General features: G+C 42.8%; 1 protein-coding gene across 1 annotated transcript in view; it reads right to left on the bottom strand.

The window, feature by feature from the left end:
- FREM2 (FRAS1 related extracellular matrix 2) overlaps window positions 1-25140 on the bottom strand; it is a 125537-nt gene extending 100397 nt beyond the window's left edge. Inside the window, exons 1-2 of the mRNA XM_064715661.1 lie at window positions 19970-25140; window positions 16259-16348 (exon numbers count right to left, since the gene is read on the bottom strand). Coding sequence (XP_064571731.1) covers window positions 16259-16348; window positions 19970-25118 — 5239 coding nt within the window. The 5' untranslated portion in view covers window positions 25119-25140. The remainder of the gene's footprint in view (window positions 1-16258; window positions 16349-19969) is intronic.
- Between the last annotated feature and the right edge of the window lie 1415 nt (window positions 25141-26555).

Here is a 26555-nt window from a genome sequence, read left to right on the forward strand (position 1 = left end):
GGAATCAGAATATTTCCGAGGGCTCCTTCGACCAGTGGTCTCACAGGGAAATCTGGTGCCTGCGGACCTGAGAGCTCTTTTCTCCAGTCTTTTGAGACCCGTTGAATTTAGGGTCTGGGCGGGAGAATGGAGGAGGCAGATTGTGGAGGTTCTCCCAACGCTTTGGGAGAACCCCTCCACATCTCATGACACCAAGGGCTTGGTAATTTCTGAGGACGATCTTGTAGGCACCGGGCAGTGGGCGAGTGGGGCAGCTCAGGCAAAGGCGTCGTTCACAGAACAACTTAGGGAAACAGGGAAAGCTGCGGAGCGTGCCTTTTATAAGCTAGCTACTATCACCTCCCAGCTAGAAGAAGAAGAAATAAGGCAGGGCGCACAGGAACCTTACCTAGAATTTATAGAAAGACTCTACCGGTTCGTTGAAGCGCAGGGTCCAGGAGAAAGGGAGAGAGAGGAGATGCTTAGGCAGATGGCTTATTACAATGCCAACACAGCGTGCAGGCGGGCTATCCAATCTCTCCCTCGAAACCCCCGACCTACAGTAGAAATGATGATCGAAGTTTGTGCCAGGACGGTTCCTCTACAAGACCCGAAAGCGTGCCCCAAAAGAGCCTCCGTAGCCTTTACAGAGTATCCGACTTCAGAAGACACAGACGCCAAAGCTGCCACCGCCACCGGACCAATGACACCGGGATCCGGGAGAAGGATGACAGCAGCTCACCCCTGCCGCCTCTGTGGCAAAGTGGGGCATTGGTTGCCCCAGTGCTCTATGAAGCAAGATAGGAAGAGGAAAGAGGAGAAAGACCATCCAAATGGGTCAGGCCCCTCATCCCGAAGCAGAGGATGCAGAAGGAAGCTGAGTCACAGGTTCAGGCGTGCTCGCGGCAGCGGAGAAAACCCTCCCAAACACCATCAGTTTCCTCAGATGTTTACTTCCTCCCCAATGCTGAGACTGCTGCTCCTACCCCTCTCGTCACTGAACTACCTCTGGTTTATTAATCCCAACCTCCCTCCCTCATTTCTTCTCCTTCTCCCGAACTGGACTTATTATTTGGGGCAGAACCATCTGTTTAAGTATTTTACGTTTAACTGTTCCCTTTTTGTCTTTTAGTACATTTCCCCGACTCACTTTTGATTTTCATCCTCCTAATTTGCAAGCTAGTCCGGAGAAAACTGACAGCGCCGAGTGCCACTGTCCCTTGCAATGTTCAGAAGACAAAGACACTTGTCATGACCAGCCGCGAGTTCCTGCATTCTAAGCTTAATTTGGACTTTTCTCTTCATTTTAATTTTTATTTGGTAAAAAATGGGGAGATGTTGTAGTGTGTTGTTAAGTTTCTTGTGTTATTCCCCCAATTTATGTATTGTTCTCCCCTATTATGTGTAAAATGGTTTCGTTCCCCCAGTTTTTCCCGCCAGTGCTAGCCTGTCAGCTAAGTTGCTATAGTAACCTCGCTATTCATAGTTGCCGATATGTAATTGCTCCTCCCCTGGTTTCCCTTATAAGTGAAAGTTGTTTCCTCCCTGGGCCTAGTCAATCACCCCCTTTCTCCTCCCAGGTTTTGAGAACCTTCTCCTCTCTGGAGATGGTGGTTGGCTGGGGTCCCAGGACACCTCCTTTACCTTTTGATTATTGGTCTCCATGGAGTGTCAGTTCTGTGAAGTTCATCCCCTCACCTTTCCCGATTGGTTCCACCTGTACCCACCCCCCCTCCTTTATAATCCTGTTTCACCCCCCTAAAGAAAAAACTTCTTCCCGGTTGGTTCCCCCGCGTTTGGATCCCGCAACACCTTCAATAAACCGATGTTTAACCCCCAGGAAATGGTCAGCTCCGTTCCTCCCCAATACCGGCGGTGTACGCCAGTCCGCAGCCAGCACAGCCCGAGGCCATCAGACGCCGAAGGGTGCTGGCCAGGAATTGCAGAGGGGCGTCGGCCTTTCGCCCTCAGCTAGTCGGACTCTAAACTTCGGGCCACATATGCTCTCCTCTGTAAAATATTATTTTAAGAGTATCTGGCACATTAAAATAAATACAATCTGGAAAATTTAAGGGGTTTTAAACTGTTAAATACAAAAGGTTTTAAAAATCAATTTGGTCAAATTTGTTAGGTTTCCGTGTTCTTTTTGGTTGCTTTTTTCCAAGTGCTGCTTACTTATAGAATTCTTTGTAAAAACTTCCCTGAGGTGAAAAATGTTAACGTAACATTAAGATTAGAAAGATATACTTTACAAGAATGTGTGTAGGTGGGAGAGGGATAAGATTGTATGTTGAAATACTAAACAAATAATAACTACTGACTATATTAAAAGTTATAACAATCCACAGGTTTTGAGGTCTGTACCATTCAGGTTTTATTTTATCTTCTTTGAATTCTTGGCTTCTCAGCTATGTGATTTAAAGGTCCTTCTATGACTTTCACAACAGCACTTCTTAATTTCCTTAAGGATCTCGGAGGAGGGTCAAGGAGGAGTAAGGATTGTTTCTTATATATACAATTTGATAGAACAGAACTGGTAAGAATTTTCTCAAATGATATATTCCCCTTTCAGTTTTTTCTAAGTTTCCAGGAGAGATTTGCTGCTATCTCTAAATGCAGGCAAAATCAGTAATAGTTGAGAGTTTCTACAAATTCCTGCTCTATTAATTTCAAGGCCAAAAGAGGCATTTGTAATGATTTAGCTTGATCTTCTGCATTGAGAGAACCTAGTAGTCCATTCAGTAACTTTGTGTTGGATGTAGTTTCACAGGTGGGCTGTTCTTCTGTAAGATATCTGTTCTTAAAGACATCAGAATTTGCCACTTGCCTTGGAAATCTGTTACCAGTTAAGATCATCTGCTTTTAAAAACTACATTCCTATCTCTAAGCTGAATTGTTCTGCATTCAAATTCCAGCCACTGATCCTTGTGATGCCACCTCCTAACATGGGTGAAACATAGAAATCAAGCATCTAAAAATTGCCAGCAGACCAGAAGCAGCTTAGCCTCTTTGTTTAGCAAAATCACCATTACTGTTACGTTTAATGAAACAAGGCCTCTCAGGAAATGATACTTCCCAGCTTTTGTGAAACTTGACAAGTTCCACGATCCTTCAAACATAACACTATAAACCGTCCAAACTGTCAACTTCAAGAAACTCAGCATTTGCTAAATGTTTAAGATCATTTTGTAATGCATTGCTATGTCAAATGCTGTAGAAAAAAGCCCACCTTAACTCTTTCTAGTTATCTGCATACCTAATACTCAATCTTACCACTCAATATTTTTGGAGTCATCAAACATAACAAAAAAAAAAAAACACACAAAAAAAAAACCCTAAAAAAGCCCCAAAACAAACAAAATCCACAAAACACCCCACCTGAAAACAAACAAGCAAAAAACCACAAAAAAACCCTTCACAAGTCAAAATTAATACTTGAAAGAAAAAAACCTATGCAAAAATTATTATGTTTCATACTCGAAAGGTATAAAACCCACAAGATTTCAACAAAGAACATATAGATGTTTTACAATGTCCACATATTCCATTCAAAGCACAAAATGGAAGAAGTGCAGGGAAAAACAGTTATGGAAGCTATTTTTTTACCTAAATAACACTTTTCCTGTTGATGAGGGACCAATCAAGCAAAGCCATGCACAGTCAAATCAGATTCCATCTGCATTTGCAAAAGTATGTCCCAGCTCCATCCCAAAGACCTTGCAAACAGTATTACTAAAAACAGAAGTCCACAGAAGATTTAGATTTATTCTCTTTTAGCTGTGGAAGCCAGGGGAAGTCTGTTCAACAACACATTCATCAGACATAAGAGGAATCTCTGAGGTGCCCCAGGTAAATGAAGTTTCCCTAGAAGCAGACGACATCAGAAAGTAAGGCAGTCACTTGAGATCTCAGTAACTCAGTAACCAGATATTGATCCAGGAATGTCTCCTCCTCAGAGGTTTAGATGAATCTGGGGCCTCAAAACAATGAATAAGGCCTGGTTGAAGTGTGTAATTAAGGGAAGTTTAAAGAACCATGAAAAATCACAAGTTGCATACTTAAGTAACTTGCTTTAATAGGCGGTTACAGTAGCAATCGAGGGAAGGACATAATTTTATCATATGATTTCAAGCAGAGTTCCTATGATTGATGATTTTCAAACTACTTTAAATAATAGCAGTAACTACAAAGTCTAAAACCACATTTGTTTCTTACTCAATATGTTGAAATTTTTACAACTTTAAGACTAACATTTCATTCAATGGGTTTGTGTTTCTCAGATCTAGATTCATTTGAGGCTTCTTTCAATTTTCAAGCATGCTAAGAGTAGCAAAATGCATTTTCTCAGAAACAGCTCTCTTGAATGACAGAAAAAGGGAATAGTTAAAGGCTATTTTGGGGATACAGTGAGGAAACTCAATAAAAAGAAAAAAAGACTGACCTCATAAAAAATATTTCTCTTCTCTGTCTCATCCTCTTTCCTAAAGATTTAGTAAACATTTGTAGGGCATTAACTGGAATATGGTGCCAATATATTTTCATGAGCTGATCAAAATAAATCATATAATCTTGAATTTACTTGTGCTATGAACCTAACAATTCAGTAAAGGAGTTTAAATAGCAGCATCATTTGAGTTGGTGGAGACATGATACAGGAATCACTGCAGGCTCAGTACCTTGGTGTAGAGATGTGGGTGGTTAGGTTGTGTGTGTTGAATGGGGAATAGGAACACAAAAAACAAGAAACTTTACATGTTAAGAGTGTGTTAGTACTTCTTCTTTTAAAGAGTTATTTTCCCTAAATAAACAAGTGACTGAATAAAACATTCTTCTATTGTGATCCGTTCCTGCATACTTCATAACCTGAAACTCAATAATTATGCATTACATGATTCAGGTTAGAACAACACCGGTGAAAATTATCCTGCTTATTTGAATCTAGCCCCGTTGTCATCCTTCAACAAGTCAGAAGTAGTATATTTTATAATAAGAACCAAGCATATAGTAACTCTGCAGCTTAAAAAGACCCACAGGATTCTGCTATGCTCTTGCTACAATACTTGCAGGACATAATACTTAATTACATTCTGCCCATGTTTAAGTGGGAGGGAGGGGAGGAGAAAGGAGAGCTAGATGAAAGTATTTGAGCTCACGGGCTGGCTGATGAATTCCAATAAAATCCTTCATTTTTAGGCCCCTTCAATCACTGCAGTTATAAAACTTTGGTTTAATGCACAAAGTCTGCCTATTCCAGCTACTCTTTCCTCTTCTTGTCTGTGTTTTTTCAGTAGTGGCAAAACAATAACAAAAGCAATACTTTGCTTTATATCATTCCCACTTGCAACTGGTGTACAAACAACAGGATTCTGCAGGAGCACAGGCTAATTCACATTTCCCACAGCCTAAAGGTAACAGCAGTTTTATAGGAAAGATCTATTTAAGATTTCTCAGGCAGCACAGAAAATCGAGCACAGGTCTCAAATATCTGCAACACGTACAATATGCAATGATTTAATAAGTAAAAGCAAGACACTGTCAATCTCATGTCCTTTCTGATGTTTAGTGTAATACCCAAATCAGCAAACAAGCTTGAAAATGTCCACTTCACCAACTAAAATGGACACCTTGCCAGGGCAGAACATTGCTCTGTTTAATCCTTACATGATTTATGCAATTCTAAGTACACATTAAAAGGAAATCATTGGCGAAATTGGACTAGATTTCAGAGCAATTGTTACTATGTCACATCTAAACCTACTCATCCTCAAGGTTATGAACAAAACCTAAATTTATTATGGCTATTAATACAGCACTTTAAGGAAATCCACTTGATTAGGACTAATCCAGGATCCAAAATCCCACCCAAAATGCCCAGTAGAGAAGCTCTGTCATTTGGATCTTAAATGTATGACACTGCATCATCTATCCCTAAAGAAGGAGCTGAGTGTGATGCACTGTGCATCTGACAGGAAAAGAAAAAGGTATTGACAGGTTTCCTTTCCACTAGCATCTTGTATCTCTACCCAAAACACTCTCAGTGCAATTCTCTCTGGAGGGATGTATCTGAGCACACAGGACTACAAATGCTCTATGGTCATGATGAGCCAGTTTAATGGCATAGACATTGACTGAATTCAGCACAAAGCCCAGGAAAGTCTTGAAATAATATACAGAGTACCTCAGTGGGATTTTTAACTGGCTACAGTGTTTCAGGCTCTTGAATTCACAGGTTCTGCCTAAAAAGCAGACATCAGAATAAGAAACCAAATACTTTGAAGGCCATAAAATTAAAACTTCTAGGGCAAAATAGTTTTAGGGACAGCTGAATAACCTTTTAGTTATGAGAACCTTATCTTGCACAACATGCTCTTGAACACCATAGTAGTGAGTGAAAAAAAAATTCTCACTGATTTCAGTGATGAAGGCTCAAATCAAAAACCTTGAGGCACAAAGAGCCTCACTGGAGGCACTGGGCTTTGAATTAGGCTTCAAATGATTCTTAAAAGGTATCCTTACAATTCCCTCTCTAATTATTGTTGTTCCCTAACTACAAAGCATTAGAGAGGCAGCAAAGTGTGTGGTAACAGCATTCCTACAGTCTTGAAGAAAATGTGCATTATAGAGTAGTGTCAGAAGTGCAACGCTGGTACTTAAGTTAAGAGTTACTGAGATTGGAATCCTGGTAAACATTCAGGGCAATGGTGTATCAAGCTGACTGAATTAATGTTTTACTAATGACTTGAACTTAAACAAGTCAAAATCCTTCTTCAGGAATGGGAATTTTTTTTTTGTCTTCTCAAAGAGTTTCCTAAGGGCTAAATGAAATCTTTTCTAGTAATAAAACCAAAACATAATTGGTTACATCTGTTAAAGAAAAATTAACTGAAGGAAACCCTAGAGAAAACAAGCCACACTACACCAGACTAAGATAATCTGACCTAGACCAAACCCAAACAATAATCAACACAAGTCTAATTAATTAATTTACTCTAATAGGATTTTCACTCTGCTTGTATCATTCCTGGCTTTTAATTTCATAGAATGATATAATCATCTAGGTTGGAAAAGACCTTTAAAATCATTGATTCCAACCACAAATCCAGCACTGCTAAGTTTACCACTACATCATGACATCCACATCTTTTAAATACCTCCAGGGATGGGGATTCAACCACTTTCCTAAGCAGCCTGTTCCAACGCCTGATGAGATTTTCCATGAAAATTTTTTAAAATATCCAATCTAAATCTTCCCTAGTGTGACTTGAGTCCATTTCCCCTTGTCCTGCCACTTGTCACCTGGGAGAAGAGGCCAACCCCCACCTCACTACCCGTTCCTTTCAGGCAGTAGGTGGTGAGCAGTGGGGTCTGCTCTGAGCCTCCTTTTGTCCAGGGTAAAAACCCCCAGCTGCCTCAGATGCTCCTCACAGGACTTGTGCTCCAGACCCTTCACCAGCTCCACTGCCCTTCTGTGGATATTCCAGCACCTCAGTGTCCTTCTTGCAGGGAGGGGCCCAAAACTGAACACAAGATTCGTGGTGTGGCCTCACCAGTGCTGACTGGAAGGGGACAATCACTGGCCTCATCCTGCTGGCCAGGATGCCACTGGCCTTCTTGGCCACCTGGGCACACACTGGCTCATGCCAGCTGTTGCCAATCAGCACCCCCAGGTCCTTTTCCCCCAGCCTATAGTACTGCATGGGATCATTTTGACACAAGACTGGAAGCCAGCACTTTGCCTTGTTGAACTTCTTCTAGTCGGCTGTCATTTTTCCAGAAAAAACACAGAGGCTGACAAGGCAAGAATTGCCCTTATAATATCTAGCAAGGCAAACAGAAACTTGCACCAGTGAGAAAGTTGCAAATTAAGATGCAAAAATTGAGAGATTTTGATGACAAAATATGCCATCATTATATTTTCCCCATTTTTAACTTAATTTGATTTTTAGCATCCTTCCATAGATTAGTACTTACTAATTACTTAATACTCACTAGCCTTTCTTGTTGGAATACTTTTTTTTATGCATCTGTTGTTTGTTTCAGAGACGCTTATTACTCTTTGAACAAATATCAACGTAATTTTTAAAGAAATCCAGAAACTTCCTGCATACAGTGTTTTACTACTCAAACAGACCTTTATGGGAACTCTAGACGACTCTACACAGTTAACTGGCCAGTGAAGTGATAAAAGCTAAACTTATCTTGAGGGCTGTTTAGAATCCCTTGATTAAAACGAATTGGGAAAATTAAACAAGCTGTTAGCAGGGTTTCTTGACAGCAGCCAGTGTCCCTTCTCTAGAGCTCTTCAGAATATCCAAATCAAAAATATTTCCAACTGACTACCAAGATAATTTCACAAGATTATTATAGTTCACTTTAGGAATTAGCGTCTTTCTGCAGGTTCTCATGTCACTGGCAATCAGTGTTACTGCTGAGAGTTCTCAATTCTTCTACTTAAGCCTTGTGTGTCTTCTTAATCCCTTTAATTCTTGCATTTTGACCTAATTTTACTGCTCATTGTCATGCTTCTTTTGCTGCTATCTGGGCCTTACTCTTTATCACAAGAATATTAAATATAAAAGCTAAATTGTGGATTATTTTTAAGTAAGAAGCCTGTTAAGTACTTATAGGGCTACCTTATACCTTCCTTGTCTCTCATCTGACCAGGTCAAATGAAATCAATGGCACTATTCAGCTCAGGAAAACAAGTGTGATTGAGCTCCAAGTGCTGAACTGGTAAACTTAGTTGCAAATGTATCTGTTCTTTGAAAGGGTGATTGCTCAGCAAGCGATCTCAGGTGGAAACTAGAAAAATACTATCAATAGGTACTGGTGTTTGAGACATTTCCCTTCTATTCAACCAGCCCAACAGTCCAGACACTCATTGAATGCAGAAGACCATTGGCCCTGACTCAAGGAGAACTGGAACAGAATCAATATCTGACTTCTCTAAACCCTGATCTAAACCACCAGCCTAAGGGTTATTCTGGAAGGCACTGATCCTAACTGGCCTGTTTAATCCATTTTATTCTGTGGAACATAGCAGTGTCACCAGCAAAGGAGAAATATATGGGGAAAAGGAGAAGAGGAGAGAATACAAAAAAAAAAACAAAACAAAAAAAACCCAAAAAAACCAGAATAGACAGAATTTGTTGGCCCCATGTAACAATACAAAAGAGTAATTAAGAACTCATCTACTTGGGCAGCAAACAGAAAATCAATAGAAAACAGGCCAGAATGCAAGCAAAGGCACATTAGTGGAAGTATGGGTGAAAAAGCCTCTGAAATGAAGGAACTGCATCTCAGATTTCCATGTTTGGACAAAAAGCCCTAAATTCTGTATAAAAGACAATTAAAACCACAATTGACTCTCCTTTACTAATCCAAGGCAATATCTAAACTCACCCCTTCAGTTACACTGCATTGCTTTAAAAAAAACCCACAATTATTAAAAATCTAGGATGGGGAGCAGAGGGAAAGCTTTGTTTTTGGATAAAATCACATTTGAACTCAAATAATCAAAACCAAACAAAAATTCTTTTGCTAAATCACACAGCTCCCTTAATTTGTCTCAAATGTCTTGTTTCAACTGGACAAAGCAGGTCTTTTCTATGTCCATATTTGCAGGATAAGGTGATTTCAAGTTAGAAATGGAAAATTCAGTAATTCCCATGATTGAGTCTAAAATGCCAGGACAAGAGACCAATATAATAACTAGTACAGAAGACAATGAAAATCTTTTCACTGAGATTAGTAAGGCTTGTACCAGACTTTCTATATGCCCCATATAAGCATCTCTTAATCCTGTATATTTTCACAGATAGATAATTTTGCTGACACCTTGCAGCCACATTGACAATAACATCCCCATGAACTCATCTTTTATTTACAGTAAAGTTTATTTTGATTTTTTTAAATATATAAACTGTAGTGTCAAGCAATTTAAATCCTCTGATAATACTTACAGTAAGAAGTGTGACGTGGAAAATTGTTTGGGCACCATCCTAGATAGAGTATATTAAAACAGCAGCAACAAGCCTGGCAATGGACCAGAATCCAATACAGCACTTGGCAAATGATGGCAAAGAAACCACCAACATGTGATGTCTTCATTTTTAAGCCAAAGATAAATGTAGTTGATGTGTCTTGCCAAGACTTGTGTGCCCAAATGCCATAAGTGAGGTCAAACAAGGATGCCCAATATAAATAATTCCAAATCGTATTTTACCCATTTGCTACTTTAGGAACTATCAGATATTCAGTCCAAAAGGTCTGATATGACACTATTATTATTATAGCTCACCCAGGAAAAAACACTGGCATTTTGGCTTTGAAAAATAGCACTGACAACTATTATAGTTTAATAATTAAAGTCAAGGGTGAAATATTATTCCCTCATAAATTAATAAAGCATACCAGAATGGTAAAGCTCCTAAAAAATATTTGTTTAGCAAAACAAAGGATGACAGGTGCAATACCTGTATCTCACAAACTTAATAGAGAGTTTTCTCTAGGCAGTGGAATGTGATTCTTTATTTCTTGCATAAACATATTTGGGGAAAGTTTATTAAATTTTCCCATAAATTTGGCTTAAAGGCTAATTTCAGGGAATTCTTTTTTGAAAGATTCTTGCTTCAGTGGGGATTTAGTCAAATGTTAGTACAGCAAAATGCAGTACTGTGTTAAGGCATTTAGGGATCTGTAACAAAAAGTTTAAGTAAGATTTAGCTAATGATGTAAATCACCAGTTTTAGTGAGCTGTGGCTTTGCGATGCTTTGGCTTTAAGTCAGAAAAGCTGCCCAAAGAGCCTGAAATGAAACAATTCTTGTTTCCCTAGTGATCCTGACATTCCTAAACCAGCAATGAGAATCTGTCATTACTTCTTTGAAACCATTCTACCCTTGAGGCAAGGTGTTGCAAGATATCATAGCAGTCCTAAAGAAACACTTTGGAGGACTCAAGCACTGAGCAGAGAATGAAGTTAGGGAAGGGACAGGCAGATTATGGTTCAAATTAAAGCTGAATAGGAAATGGGTTTTCCCCTCACACAATCAGGGTGTTTTTTTAGAATGCTCCATACCAAAAAGCCCACATCAGGCTAATCTCATTTTGCTACTCAAAACAGGAAAATGTAACGGAACTGATTAATGCCACACTAGTAATATTTTGCATTATTACTAGTGTGGCATTGGCCTCTTGCAACAAAAAAATACTAAGGCTGAACACAGAGATTTCTTTCATGGCTGCTGCAATCCTGGTTGACAGTTTCCCAATCTTCAGAAGACAGATAGGGGAGGAGGGAGAACAAACACAGCAAACTACTGCGATGAGAGCACGAGTCAAGTAACAAGCTTGAAGAAGAACAAGGTCTTCTTTTAAAAATATCTGGGATCAGACCACTATTTAAAAGAGATGAACATTCTTTCACTGACTTTACATGACCTGATCTGGAACATTTCAGAGTTATCTACAAAACCTAAAAAGAATAAAGAATTTTTCTTATGGGAATCAAAAGAAGAATACAATAGCTTCTCTCTAACAGGCAGTCCACGTGCTGCCACAGTAGTGCTGCTACCCCAGACACCCACTGCTGGGCAGGGGAATGTATTTCATCTTGATACTGCCTCTGGAGGCATGGAGGTTCTGCTGGGGTTTGAATTTACTGCCAGTTTTGGGGTATGTTTGTTTTACACTACACAATCAGCAGAATCTGGTGAAAAAACTGCCTTAAACCAGTTCAACCAGTTTCAGATTATTTGAAATAGCACCTTTCATGAGAAAATACCATCTACAGAAAGGATAGATGGGCATTAAATCCAGATTCTTAGTCAATTATTACAACTTACTGCAGTGACAATAATGAATCTCAGATAAGCAAAGAATAAAGGTAAACAACAGACTTCAGTTTTAACTGCATTTTCCATGCCCAGTTCACATAAGGAGTAAAAATGCCTCAGACAACTCATAAGGGATGTAGCATAAAATTGTAGTGTGCAGTTTTCTGAAACAGGCATCAGAGCTCAACATTAGCTCAACTGGAGCTAATTTCTGTGTCAACTTTCATTCCATACAGATTAATACCATTTTGCACAGCTGAAGCACCAACTCTATGCAGTGCCCTACATGCATAATTTTCCCAAGATTCCAGTAAAATGAACTTGCTGCAGAAACTGCAGCTTTTCCTTAAAATTACCAGATACAAATTAGTCTACGAGTGTGTTTTACATTTATTAAAAGACAAGCATTTTCAACTGGATCTTTTTTTTTCAGTCTACTGAGTCTTGTAATAGTGTTGAAACTTACATACCAGAAATACATGCAGGAGTTTAGCTATCAGTCTAGATTTGCATTTTACCTTCCCATGAGAAATAAAAATTCTGCTTTCCTTGTGTTCTGGTAGCATTCATTCCTTTATTAATCATTGAATTAAGGATTTTTATAATGTAAACATCAGGATTCACCACTGTCACATGCTTGTACTTGCTAAGAAGGGTTTTTTCTCCACCTTCTTAATGGAATGTAGAGGCCACTCTTGAGGAATGTGACTCAACTGAGACTATTTTGCAACCTTTGTGAAAAAGAAAATGCCACTCTTCTTTCAAAGTTTTGCAGAAATGGACTCATAACACTTTTTCGGTACCAAAAGATTTCCACATGATTATTTTAAGATTACAATTCAAAACAAAACGGAAATTAAATTCTTAATATGAACCACAGTAGTTTCTTTGAAAATGTCACCAGCTCAGCAGCATGATATACTACAGAGTCTTCTTATTCTAAGTACAACAGAAATGCATGGGCTCACCCACTTTATAGCAGAACATCTTCCCTACATAGGAAGCATAAGCTTTCTACCTTTAAAAAACATTAGTGTTGATAAAAAGGGGAATTGTGTCCAGCTTATTTTACTTTTTAATTGCTCTTATTAAAAACGCCATTTAAAGCCAGAAAATCTCTAAAGCAATACATTTGTATGTAATTGATGCTGACAATAAGACTCCTTCAGATCTTTAAATCTCAACCAGCTCTTCCTGGTGAAACCTCTAATTTTGGTTTGAATACAGCAGGCCTATGCTCTTGCTTGTTTATTATAGTCCTAAGGACTTACTTTCCTTTTCAATGGATTTCCTTACTCTTCATATTGAGCCCATGTCTGTTCTTTTTAGTTAGCATCACAAAGTTTATGATGAGCTAGCCATAACCCCCAAGCTACTCTTTGTTTGTCTGTTCATTTCTCTGCTGGCCACTAAGCAAACAGCCTTGTTCCAGTGCCATATTTCATGCTTTCAGGGCCCAGGTCATGCTGTGGTGTGCAGCATGGCACTCACCTCACTCCCACTGCGAGAAGGGGAGCAGGCAAGTGGCCAGAGGGCTGATGTGGCCCTTTCCCCCTCACCTACCCACCCAGGCTGCTGTTGCCCTAACTTGCTTACCATAAATACTACTGCATGTGAGAAGATAAACAAAATTCCAAATCCACAACAAAGCTCACACCAGAGCAGCCTGATGACTCCTTGTACTTGATCTCCAGGCAACTTGGTCTCATTGCATGAAACAACAGCCTCAGGCCCCAGTCAGAATTTCCTCATTTAAGAGGCCGACAAAAGAGCTTCTGCATTTGTTTTCGTAAGTCATGGTATAATGAGCATGGCAGATCAGCCACCAAAGACAGACCTAGAGGAAGTCATGCTCTTCTCCTATTTGCAGTTCAGACACTATGAACAAATATACCAGGACATGTAGAAAAGTATTTTACAGGCAACATACAGGTCTGGGGCAAAAATAACTTTCTAATTCACGTCACCTGAAAAGAGCAGAAGTGCTGTTGTATGTTCCCCTTGCTGAGGCATGAAAGCCTAGAAGATACAAAATACTTGGGTTGCAAGGTGTGACTTATTTTAGGGTTTTTATGTTATTTGAAATTACATTAGCTGAATTATACAAATGCATATTCATTCATTAAATCACATTTTGAAATGCTTCTTGATTTAAACCAGATCACTCAGGGACTATCACACAATTCAGTTTAAGTGAAGTCCCCCTTATTTGATTTATAGCACTAGGCACTGCAAGGTAGCACAAACCTGTTACTACTGCAAAAATCTTGAAGTCTGAAGCGTGGCTTTCTACAATGGATGTTGATCACCTGTGCTCCATCTTTCACTCAGCTCTTGTGTGGAGTCTCTTAATATGATTTGGCTTAAAATCAAAAAAAATTCCTAAACAATAGCCTTGGTACAACTGAAAGTCTGCCAAAATACATCTGAGTTGCAAAACACTGGCTTTGATGTCTTTCTCAGGAGGGTGGAAATAGAAGTAGATTAAATTGCTGGATTTTTCAGCTGCTACAGATTCTAAAGACATTGCTAATAAACTTGAGATATTTCAGACAGACAACTACTAATGTTTTGATCACAACTTCATCAACTTTAAATACATCTTTGCCATCTTCAAAATCAGAAATACTGTGAAGTGCAACACAGCTCATTTTTCTGTAAACAAATTGCCTCAGGATAGCAAAAACCACCTTACCATCTATCTAAGTAGTGTCTATGACAGTAATGTCACAACTTCCAAAGGCTCTAAAAAATCATCAAGCACCTTGCTATCATGATTCTTTGCATTCTGAAAAATAGCATGCTGTTACAATTTACAGGCTCTGCCAAATAGAAGCAGATGTGACAGATAAGCTGTCCAATGAAAAAGAAAATTCATATATTAGGTGCAATTTACTTTGACAATGTATTTGCCACTAAGAAGTATTAAATAGCACAGAGACAACTCCCACAAATGTTAGTCTCTCAAGGGGCAACTCAGTTTTAAGAACTGATATTAAACAGCTCAATGAGAGCAAACTTTGATGAGCTTTAATTCACATAAAACCTCTAAACAATCTCAAGATGGAATATTTGTTCACTTACTAAAAGAATAACTCAAAAATCATGAACAATGTCACCTTGTGGTGACACCTGATATAAAAAAGTATTGCTATGAAAAGACAGCATCCCATGTTCCATTTTACATATCTTTAAGTTTCTCTAACCTATATCTCCACGAAAAGAAAACATTTATGGAAAAAAAGTCGAGTGTTGCAAACTCTTGTACCACTACCTGGTCTCTAATGTCATAAAGATTTGAAAGACATTTCAAAAAGTCTCGAAAGGTAGTGTTCTCTCTGTGCTTGTCCGGCACAATAAGCAGTAAAACATGTTTTAATATCCCCCTTCAGCAATGGTAGATGGTGACAAAACTGTCCAGTCTGTGACAGACAGGACAAATCCCTGTTCACTGATCTTAATACCCTTAATTGGCTATGCTTCTTGTGAAGCAGTAACACAAGCTGTGTACAGGAGCTGACAATCACCTAACTTGAAGCATACTTTCTAAGAAGTATATTATTAAATCAACTAATAAAATTCATTGCCAATTACTCATAGAGCTATGTATCACTTATTTAAAAAGGAATTAAAGTAACACAATCTAGCCACCTGTTACCACACAGAGGAATATCTACATTTAGGCATATCCACATTAAGTCAGACTGGAAGGGGAAAAAAAAGCCTGTTGATCTATTTTGCTTATCCTTTAAACTGTTCTTTCCTTCTGCTTTTAAAACAAATAAAAAAACCACAACATAGTTCTCCCTCAAATGAGTACATGCCAGTATTCTCAATTTTTTCAAATAATTTTTTTTTGCATCTCTCACAATCCCAGAAAATAGTATTATCCAGGAGATTTGACACCAGTTGCCTGACAAAGACCTTTGACAAACCATTGAAGATTCTGTTAAGTACATAGAATAAAAACTTGAACTCTACACAACAGGTACACGTTTTGACATGAATAACGTTTTGATATAAATAGTCCTAGAACTGGAAGCTTTAAAAAGATAGACAACAATAAATTGGAACACATAAATCTTTCTCAAGATAAAGACTTAGGAGAATTTATGTGAGCCTGGATAGGTAATACAAAGGCAAAATACAGAAAGTATACTACTACCATCTGAGTATAGGAGATATCTGAGTAGACTTACAGAATTTCACTTTCTTGCTAGAGTAGGTTGAGGTTTTTTCATTAGGTGCAATTACCATTTCATCAACACTTCTCTTCACAATCATCAGAAATAGTTCAAAATATAGGAAAGCCATAAAATCAATCACATTGCAGGAGATAACACAGACTTCCCTCAATTAAATTTGATGTTCTTCAACTTCCAAAGGACACTTAAATTTTTTGTCTTTAAATAAGAAGAAAAACTGAGATTTTAGGAGTACTCACCACTGTCTTCAACCAAAAAATGAAAAATGTCACTGGTGGCATTGTCACTCCCTCGTAAAACATAGCATATCTTCATATCATCAATATCAGCTGGAAAGAGGAAAAATAGACTTTATTTTAAATTATGAAGACAGGAAACCTTTTTTTAGAAAAATTTGACATGTATTAAATAGTTTAGCTTCAACAAGAGGGAGGTCAAGGTCCCACAGCAGAACTGAGGAATTTCAGTATCAACAGTCTTGAAATTTTACAGATATCATTCATTCTCTCTCCCTTTACTTCCTCCTCCCCTGGGCTCTCTTTCTTTTAAGCTGTATTTGCAAAAATGACTGAAATAAAATTGACAAACATGGGCTTGACAGTCAGAACTACTTCATATTCTTTGTGGTTCCTTTCTTAAACCGAGGTGTATCCCCACAAGGATATTGATTCTGTCATTCTTCAACCTGCAAAGTTCTGCAGAGGACACTTACAGTGATTGACTGTTTTAAGAACCCAAATAGATGCAATTAAAGTAAACAGAAATTGCTTCAGTAAAGAAAAAAACCTGATGTAGAATTTTGAACCAGCAGTTACCATAAAATATGTAAAAGATAAACAAACATTTGTTAATATTGTTTATTTTCTGGTTTCCTTGAGTAGTGATGAGAAATATGTATATACATAACTAATTTTTGTCACTTTCTTCAAAGGACTGCTGTTGGTAAAAACCCAAGTCTGATACTTTTTTCAAGAAAAAGTGTTAGAAATCAATCACATTAAAGTGGAGCTCAAGTGCCACCCAAGTTCTCCTCCAATGTTAGCGTGGATGCATGGATAAAAAAATCCAAAAGCACTTTTGTTAGAGCTTCACAAAACCTTAAGTTCCAAAAGTAACCAGACATCTTTGAGTGCAAACAAGCTGAGAGCATTATCAGCAAATATATGTGACCGAAGAATCTCTTCCATAAATGTTTGAAAGTTAAAGATCAAAAATTCATGGGGCTGTAAAGAGGATGCAAACAAATACTTCTTCATGCCAGTGGAGCACATAAATCTTTCATCCAGCAAAGACACAAGTACTGAGTTCTGCTCATGTGGGTAGCCTTATCAAAATCCATGATTCCAGCACACGTAAAGATAAGCACTTCAACTGGTGCTTGCAGGGCCAGGACCACCTCAAAAGAAAAAAAGGACACCTGCCATCCAAAGATCTTAATTTTGTCAAAATAATTGCAAAGAATGACCTGTTTTCTGATCCTTAACAACATGCTTGGAGTCACTTGAGAAAGTCTATGCTTTCCTTCCATAGCTGATTAGGTTGCGCTAGTTATACCATAATTTGCCTAGTTATAAGCACAATTTTTAATTGTGTAACTACAGTGCCCGATAAAATTAGTTTTATACTGGAATTCTCCAACATAATTTTGAAATACATCAAGCATAATTTTTTATTTCAAAAAATATAATTATCCCCACTATCAGACATCTGTGTTCTAAACAATTGCTCTGCCCTCTCTTTCAGTTACAAATATCTGAAAAAGTCAGCTGCTCCTGCTGCTTACACACAATGAATCTTGTTACACGACTCAAAGTGGTCAGGCTGCCTGTTCATACAACCACAGGAACAAATCCAAGAAATGGGAGTTTGAGCATGGACTTCACAAACTAGCAAGCAGCTTTCAAAACTTTTTTGCATGATGTACTAAAGAGTTTCATTTGACTTCAAAGTTGTCCCAGTTTTGAGTAGAGATAGAATCAAATGACCTCGAGAAGTCCCTTCCAACATAAACTGGAAGACTCTAATACAAGCCCCATAAGAACCCACATGTGTTGATGAAACTGGAACTATTCAGCATTTTAAGAGAGGTGGCACATGACAGGATAAGAGGCCTAAAGAGAGGGGAAGATCAAAATACAAAGAAAGCATATAACAGTTCCACTAGTCAATGCAAAGGCTTCCCAAAGTCCATTGCAAAATATGTGCTTAGACTGGGATCATAATGAATATGACAAAAGAGGGTCTTGTTTATTTCTGCCCTGAACATTAGACAATTATTTGTCTCAGTGTAGCATAAGCATGGTGGTCTCAAAAGCCAATATTATTGAAGAAATGTCTATTTCTTAAAAACACTCTTCAATCCAACACAAAATGAGAGTGCTCGTGCTGTGTCTGAAACTGTGAAGTTACACCACTTTCTGGGGATCCTCACTAGCTTTAAAACCAACCTTTCCTAAGGGCTGCATGCTTCTTACTCAGCTTGGGCAGCCCCAGGATATTAAGACAGCCTTCAGGCCGTATGGTTGGACAGCCAATTCAAAGCCAAGCAGCAACTTCTTTTCAGTCATCAGACAAATGTATGCCTGGCCACATGGCACAGGAGGAAATGGAATATGTACTTCTCCCAGGTGCTACACATCCTCAAAACAAAAAAAAAAAAGAAAAAAAGGCTACCACTGTTCCTCTGCTTTCAAAGAACACCTGTTCAATAATTACACATTCTTCAATGTAAGACAAAACCCACTACAATAAGTGATAATCTGTTTATTTGCTCACTCCCTTTCTGGTTTCTCAGTTATTCTGACAACAGTCTCAATATTACTCACAGTTCACTGCTGAAGCCTTACATTTAAGGAACTGTGGTGGTCCCCAAAGCTTGGACAGTTTGGTCTCCTCTCATCCTCTTTCTTGCACTAGTATTGCAAAACTTAAGACATTTCAGCCATTTCAAAATTCATCAGGCCTATTTGAAAGATTTGGTATGTCTGAAAAGAACATTGCTACAGCCAAGACTTTAACACGTATGTTATGTACCAGTATGGGCTTTGTGAAATGAAACACAGCCAACTGCAAGTGTTCACCTCAACAGCCCAGGCTGGCTGGGCCCATTTAACTCTGAGTTCCATGCTATTGGTGCTGTTTGCTCGTTCCACAGCTGCAGAAGGCTGCAAAAAACCCTCATTTCATTGTTAGTTAACCAGCCATTAAGTCACTGTAAAGCAATATGGAAAGTTCTCCAGAGAATGGCTAATGCTCCGATTTCAGTTAAAGTTACTTCACAGCCTTGGGTTGAGGCTTTATTTCAGAATATATGACACATGTGGTTTTTGCCATATTTATAGCCTGAATGTTTTAGTGCCATGTAAAAAGTAAGTACTGCTAACATAATTTTCAAATGTTTACATTACCTTTTAATTTACCACAAACACTTTGTGGGAAAGATTTGTGTAATTAAGTTAATTTGTGTAATTAACAAATGCACTCATAATATATTATTTCCCACTGGTGGGGAAAGGATTTTGCTTTTACAGTTAGGTGCGCTCAGACTGTACAGCAACTGATACCTGAGCCATTAGTTAATAATAGCTTGGGCACTCCCATAGCATTTTCTAAATAAAAATGGTTAAATAAAGCACTGTCTCTTAAGATGTACAGCCCAATTCTGTTATCCAAACTTTTATCACTGTGACTGGCAGAAAGTGCAAATCCCAGTTATTTGGAATAAGCTCTCCAAAGAAATGAAGCTCCTTTGATCAGTGTTTACCCAGCAGACCACATTTCCTGTTTAAAGCTGTCACAGATGTAATAAAAAATAAACAGATGTAAAAAATTATGAAGCCATTTTAAATAAGCTCTCTGTTGGAACATTTCTCCCATCAATTACTATAGAGTTTAGCATGCAAAATAATGTTTCCAGTGATCTAAAGAAAGCACATGAAGTATTGTAATACCTTGTGTGAACTGGCTGATGCTATGGTTGCCTTTCCCCAGGTGAATCAGGAAGCCATGGCGTGGACCCTCTGTGATTCTGATCTTAAGAGTAACATGTAAACTGTCCCTGTCTTCCACTTTGAGCACTTTGTTGGTAATCAGAAACCCGACGTGACCTGTGGCCAGAACACGGAGAGTCTGAGCACCCTTATTTATTACAACTTGAGGTACACTGTTGTCCACAGCCATTATTCGGATCTTCATAGTCTGAGGCTTCCTTGTTTCAAACACAGTGTTGGGGAAAACATAGAAATCTGTATGAGTGCCATCTGTAACAGTGAAAGAGAAACTGTCCTCAACTGATTCTGAGCCATCATGTTTGTAGCTGATTAGATTTTCATTCAGATCTTGTTTAGTGAAGGTGGTGACTGGTTTGGAGTTATTGAACATGATCTGCCCATGAACTGGTATTTGAGTGATGATGAACTTTAGCAGTGCATCAGGTGTATCTCTGTCTTCTGCAGTCAGTTCAAATGGGGTTATCAGTTTGTATTCATTTTCACTCACCACCAGGTTATGGATTGTGACAACAGGTTTCTTATTGTCCACATCACTGATAGAAATTCTGAAAGTACGAAACACAGGGTTATAGCCATCAGTCACCTCAAACTCAAAGCTGTCCATTTTCACCTCATCTTCTGAAGTATGAATGTAATAGATTTTATTGCCTGCTAACAGGAGTTGAGTGAAAGTGGAGATGGGTACCCCGGGCTGATCTGTGCATTCAAGATGACCACGAACAGGTGGTCTGGTAATGGTGAAAACTAAGTTCTCATCTGGACTATTCAGGTCACTGGTACTAAGCAAATCAGTGGTAAGGGTCACCTTCCCTCCTTCCTTCAGAGAAACTCCTTTGCTGATGACATCTGGGAAGACAATATCAATGCTGCCTATTGTCACATAAAAGTAGCGGTCAATGAGAGGATTTATGCCATCTGTCACATCAAACTTGATAAGATCACGAACTCCTTGTTGGCCAAAATGCACATATCGTATCAAGTTTCTATCTACTTCATCCTGGGTGAAGTTCATTCCCCGGGTGATATTTTCAACTCCACCTGAAGGCTTTATTCTCTGTAAGAGGCCTTGTCCTGGCCCATAAGTTATAATGTATGTCAAGGTTTTGTCTTCGGAATCAAGATCAGTAGCCTTCAATATTCTGTTATTAATAGTTCTAGTTTCCCCTATTTCAATCTCCAAACCATCATTGATGGCCATTCTGGGTGTCTCATCATCTACAGGAATAACCATGATGGGTACCATTTTCCTAACGGTGTGTTTACCATCTGAGAGCTGCACCTCAAAACTGTCCGCCCTGGTCTCAGAGTCATCATGTTCATAGAGAATGCTGGAGCTCTCTGTTATCTGATCCAAGGTGAAGCTCTCCACCAGGACAGTTCCATTGACCAGCTGGTTCACGATGTGGCCGTGCCTGGGAAGCCTGGTGATTGTGAATGTTAACTCATCAGCAGGGACATCCGCATCAACTGCATTGAGGATGGGGGTGTCAATCACCAGGCTCATGCCTTCCATCACAACAAACTCTCGCAGGAAGATTTCAGGCTCTTCGTCATTGACCGGCACAACAAGAATGGAGAAGAAATGCCTCTGGGAAAAGTTAATGCCATCAGAACAGCGCAAAGCAAATCTGTCCTCAACAGGCTCTACACCCTTATGTATACTCTGGACATAAAAAATGTGACCTTGACGGAGGTCCTTCAAGGTAAAAGCACTTATAGCTATACCTGCCCTGGATTTTTCAGATCCAGGGGCAGGAGAGATGTTCTCTACATACCCAGATGTGGGCTGAGCAACAATTGTGCATAGTATATCATCACTAGGAGTATCCACATCTTCAGCCCTGAGGTGAGCAAGAGTGATGACCCGTTTGTCACCTTCCGTCACCATGAACTGCTCCCCTACAAAAATTTCTGGAGCTTGACTGTCAACAGGAAGAATGGTCACCAAGACTGAAACTCCGTGAACAATGTTGCCCCTGACACGCCACTTCTCAGAGAGGCCAGACAAGGTAAGGTTGAAAGCATCCTCCTTGGGCAGAAGGCCTATTTCACCACCGGTGTGAGCATATACCACAGCACCATCCAGCAGATCTCTCTGGGAAAATCTCTCTGCAGGCACCCCTTGAACCAGGATGCTCCCATGCTGAGGAGGATCCTCTACAATGAAGGTCAACATAAAGTCATCTGTATCCTGATCCGTGCCCTGGATGACATTAGCAGTGATTTCAGCAGCACCATTCTCCAGCACATCGAGGTAGGAACCAAGAGTGCCTGGGGGCAATCGTAGCGCAGGAACCTCATCATCGACTGGGTGCACACTCATTTTCAGTGTGATGGGCACAAAATGAACCCCATCACTCACATCAAGCCTGCAGGTATCACTGTTGGTCTCAGCTCCATTGTGCACATACACCACCCTCCCTTGTCTGATATCCTCCAAGCCAAAGATGCCTCCTGGAACCAGACTGTACCCAGAGAGCTGCAACTGGCCATACCGAGGAGCCTGGGTCAGGATAAATCTGAGACGGGCAAGTTCAGTGTCCGTGTCACTGGCATCCAGCTCAGCTGGACTAAGGACATGGCTGCCTCCCTCAGGCAAAGTGAAGCCAGTATTAGTGATTTCGGGAGGCTGGTTATCCACAGGCTGAAGGTAGATGGTGAAAGTCCCTTTGGCTGCATTGCCAGCCGCATCTTGCACTTGATACTGAAACTGAATCAAATGAGGAGCCACCCCCAGCTCCTCCTGAGGGGGACGGTACGAGATCTTGTGATGGTTGATCTGGGCTTGGGTGAAATGCGTAACTTCCACAGAGTGATCCTCAGTTAGCACGAGGGATCCAAGGCGTGCTCCATAAGCCTCGGGAGGGTGGTTGGAGTCGGTGTCAGTGGGGGGCTGGATTACTGTGTAGCGAAGCTCCCGGTCCCCTGAGTCCTGGTCTGTGTAACACAAGTGCTTCCTGCGCAGGGGAGTCACCTGCTGCTCTGCAACGATTAAATGCAGGCTGCTGCTGCTATGGAGCTCTGGGGCTAACCTGTCTACAGGATGTACCCTGATCACAAAAGTCTGGGGTCCAGAGCGGTTGGGCGGGTCATTGTCATCCTGGACTCTAAAGGTGAACTGGTCCAACACAACCCCAGGGCCAGGGCTGTGAGCCCCAAAGTGGTGGTAAAAGAGATGTCCTTCCACAATGTCCTGCTGCAGCCACTCTCTCACTGGCTTTTCATAGATGAGGGAGCTCCCTGCTACACCTGGCACCTTCCTCCAAGAAAAGCCCTCCTCTTCTTCCTCCTCTTCCCAGCCAGGAGGTGGCTGTGCCTGGCGGAGCAGGAGCTGCCCAGCCGTGGGGCCAGACTCCACTGTGAAGAGCAGGATGGCATCCTGGGAGTCAATGTCAGTGGCACTAAGAGCACGGGTGGTGATGGGCACTGTTTCACCCTCAGCCATGGCAAGCCCTGTGTTAGCATTAAGCAGGGGTGGCTGGTCATCAGTGGGCACCAGGGTGATGGGGAAAAGGAATTCAACGCGGTGGCGAGAGCCACCATCTTCCAGCCGCAGCACAAGGTTGTCACTGAGCGGAGACTCGCTGCCATCGTGCTGGTAAATGACTCGGCCTGCTGCCAGCTCAGCCACTGTAAAGTGTTTACGAGGGGCAGCAGGTCCTGGGGTGTCCTCCAGGAGAGTGAGGTGGCCATGCCTCAGCCCTGCCACCACACTCACCCGCACCTGCTCAAGGTCATCCTCGTCACTGACCACCAGGTTGGGGCTGGGCCCTGGGCCGGAGAGAGGCCTTGACTGCCCCTCGTAGAGCACGAGACCAGTGTTGCGGGTCACCACGGGCGCCAGGGTGTTCATGGGCTTCACCACAATGACGAAGGCAAAGGGCTCTGAGGCAGCACCCTCTGGGTCCAACACTTCCAATTCAAGTTCAAAGAGCCTCTCCCGATCGGAGTCCTCCACGGGTGGCTGATAGGCAATGCGCAGCTCCCGCACGTCCCGCTGGCTGAAAGACGTGACAGGCAAGCTCCGGTCGTCCGTGCTGACCATGTGGCCTTGGCCAGGACCAAAGGGAGAGGTGATGTTGAAGAGCAGTAGGTCGGGCGGCGACTCCGCATCCTCAGCTGACAGCATGTCAGGCGTGAGGGCGGTGAGCACAAACTGGTCCACCTCCATCATCAGCATGGCCAGGAAGCTGGGTTTGGGGGCCACGTTCTCACTCCCGGCGCGGATCCGCACCAGCACCTGGAAGTACTCTCGCTTCAGCAGCGCCCCGCCGCCCGCCGCCTCCCGCAGCTCGGCCACCAGCGGCACCAGGTCGCGGTTCGGGGAGCCGCCGGCGGCCGTGTGCCGGTAGCGCAGGCCCAGGCGCAGGAACTCCTCGCAATCCCACATCACGGACGGCATCGGGCCGTCCCCCGCCGCCTCCCCGCCCCCGCCCCCCGCCGCCGGCGGGTGGTTGAGGATCTCTCCGTAGCGGGGCAGCCCGGCCAGCAGCGGCAGCAGCCCCACCCGGCAGCGCTGCCGGCCCGGCTCGAAGGCGAACTCCAGGCTGCGGGCGTCCAGCGGGTTGCTGGTGCCCCGCAGGCGCTCCACGGTGAGCGGCAGGTTGCGGGTCACGATCTCCAGCTGGGTGAAGAGCACCTCCACCTCCAGCACCAGGGGCAGCACCAGGGCGCGGCTCGGCGAGTCGTAGCGCAGCTGCAGGCGGACGCGGTCCCGAGCGGGGCTGCGGCCGCCCAGGTGCGAGTACAGCACGTCGCGGGCTCCGAAGTCGCAGGGGAAACGCCGGGGGCTCAGGCGGCCCGGGCGCTGCCACAGCGGGTCCTCGTCCAGCACGGTGAGGTGGCAGCGGTCCCCCGGCTGCACCTGCAACACCAGGTCCCGCGTGGGGTCCAGCCAGGCGGAGCGGCCCAGGGGCACCCGCAGCCCGCGGTTGGCCACCACCACGGGGTCCGCCTCCGGCGACCACGGCGAGGAGACCGCAGCGCTGCTGCCTGGCGGCGGCTCCTCCGCTCCAGCCCGGGCACAGCCGGCCAGCAGCAGCAGCAAGCCGGCCAGCAGCCGCCGCGGCCCGGCGGGGAGAGGCTGCATCGTCCTTGCCGGCGGAGCGTAAGAGTCGGGAACCTCCGGCAGCGGCCGAATCGCGGCACCAGTTCCGCCGCCGGCGCGGCGCCGCTCACTCCGCGCACACGCTGCGCTCTGAGCGCGCCGCGCTCCGCTCCGGAGGGGAGCCCCGCGCCCGGCAAGCCCCGCCCCGCGCCTCCGAGCAGCCAATGGGCACCCGCGGGGGGAGAAGCCGCCATCCGCGATTGGGCAGAGCTGCGTGCCAATCATGCAAGTTACGAGAGGGTCGGGGCTCCCCCTCCTTCCTTCCCTCTTTCCCGCGGCCGCCGAACAGGTTGCGGAGAGAAGGCGTCGGAGAGCGGCGGGAGCGGGGAGGTGGTGGCGCGGATTGCTCTGCTGGCGCCAGAAGGGAAGGGAGCCCTCAGTCGGGGGGAGGGCGGCGCGGCTTTCCCGGAGCTTAGGAGCGCCCCTCTGCCAGCCCTGGGAGCGGCGGGCGCGCACCGCCGCCTCCTGCTCTGAGCTTCCCCGCTCCCGCCTGGCTCCGGGGCAGAGCTAAAGCCGGGCTGTTCCCGGCTCGCCCCCGGGCAGTGCTCGGGGTCTCCCTTCCCCGCGGGGCGGCGGCGGTGGCGCCCGGGCTCCAGCGGCGGCAGGAACGGGGCTGCCGAGAGCTGGGTCCGGATGACGGGGAACGCGGCTGTGACAAAAGTGCCCCAAGGAGAACGGAACAGGTCACACGAGGGCAAGCGGCCCGGGGCTGCGGCGGAGCTGCCTGCCTGCCCCTCGGTTCTGTGCGCCACAAAGAATCTCGGACAATAAATAAATAAATCTCGGGCGCAGAGCGCATCAGTGGCACCAGTCAGTCAGTGCCCGGTGTCACTGCCCGGAGGCGGCAGCGCGGGAAGGAAAGCCTCACGCACCTCTGCCACCTTGTGCCTGCGGTTAAAAGCACATCACAGAGAGCCCGGACTTGGAGTTCCTTGCCTTTTAATATGCCCGATCGCAGGCTCCAAGTTCCCATTGAGCGTGTCTCAGTTGCTGACATTCTTCATGGTTAATGAAATGTGATCCCCACGCTGGTTTAGGAAAGGTTTCTAATAGAGCGAAAAACACCACTAAAGAGATAGATTCAAAGACACCACCAGGCTATTTTGACATTTATGTAAATTTTTTATTCCTTCTTTTAAAATGATCTCTTACAGTATCCTTCAGTAGTGGATCATCATTGGCACATGATCTTGCTTTCTTTATGGCAAAACTCGAGTTTGGAATTTGAATTTTGCAGTGCGGGCACAGCTACATTCACATTTAAGTATTCTTTCTAATAAATAATTCAGTTTGGTTTGGGGTGGGGGGGACATCAGTAGACATCCGCATTCAGTTCTACAGCACTGGATTATTGTAATTTGTGATATATTCTTCTATTCTCTTACTGACATACCTGTGGAATACTGCTGAAAGCTATTT

This window comes from Zonotrichia leucophrys, chromosome 1 (assembly GCF_028769735.1).
Source record: "Zonotrichia leucophrys gambelii isolate GWCS_2022_RI chromosome 1, RI_Zleu_2.0, whole genome shotgun sequence".
NCBI lineage: Eukaryota > Metazoa > Chordata > Aves > Passeriformes > Passerellidae > Zonotrichia > Zonotrichia leucophrys.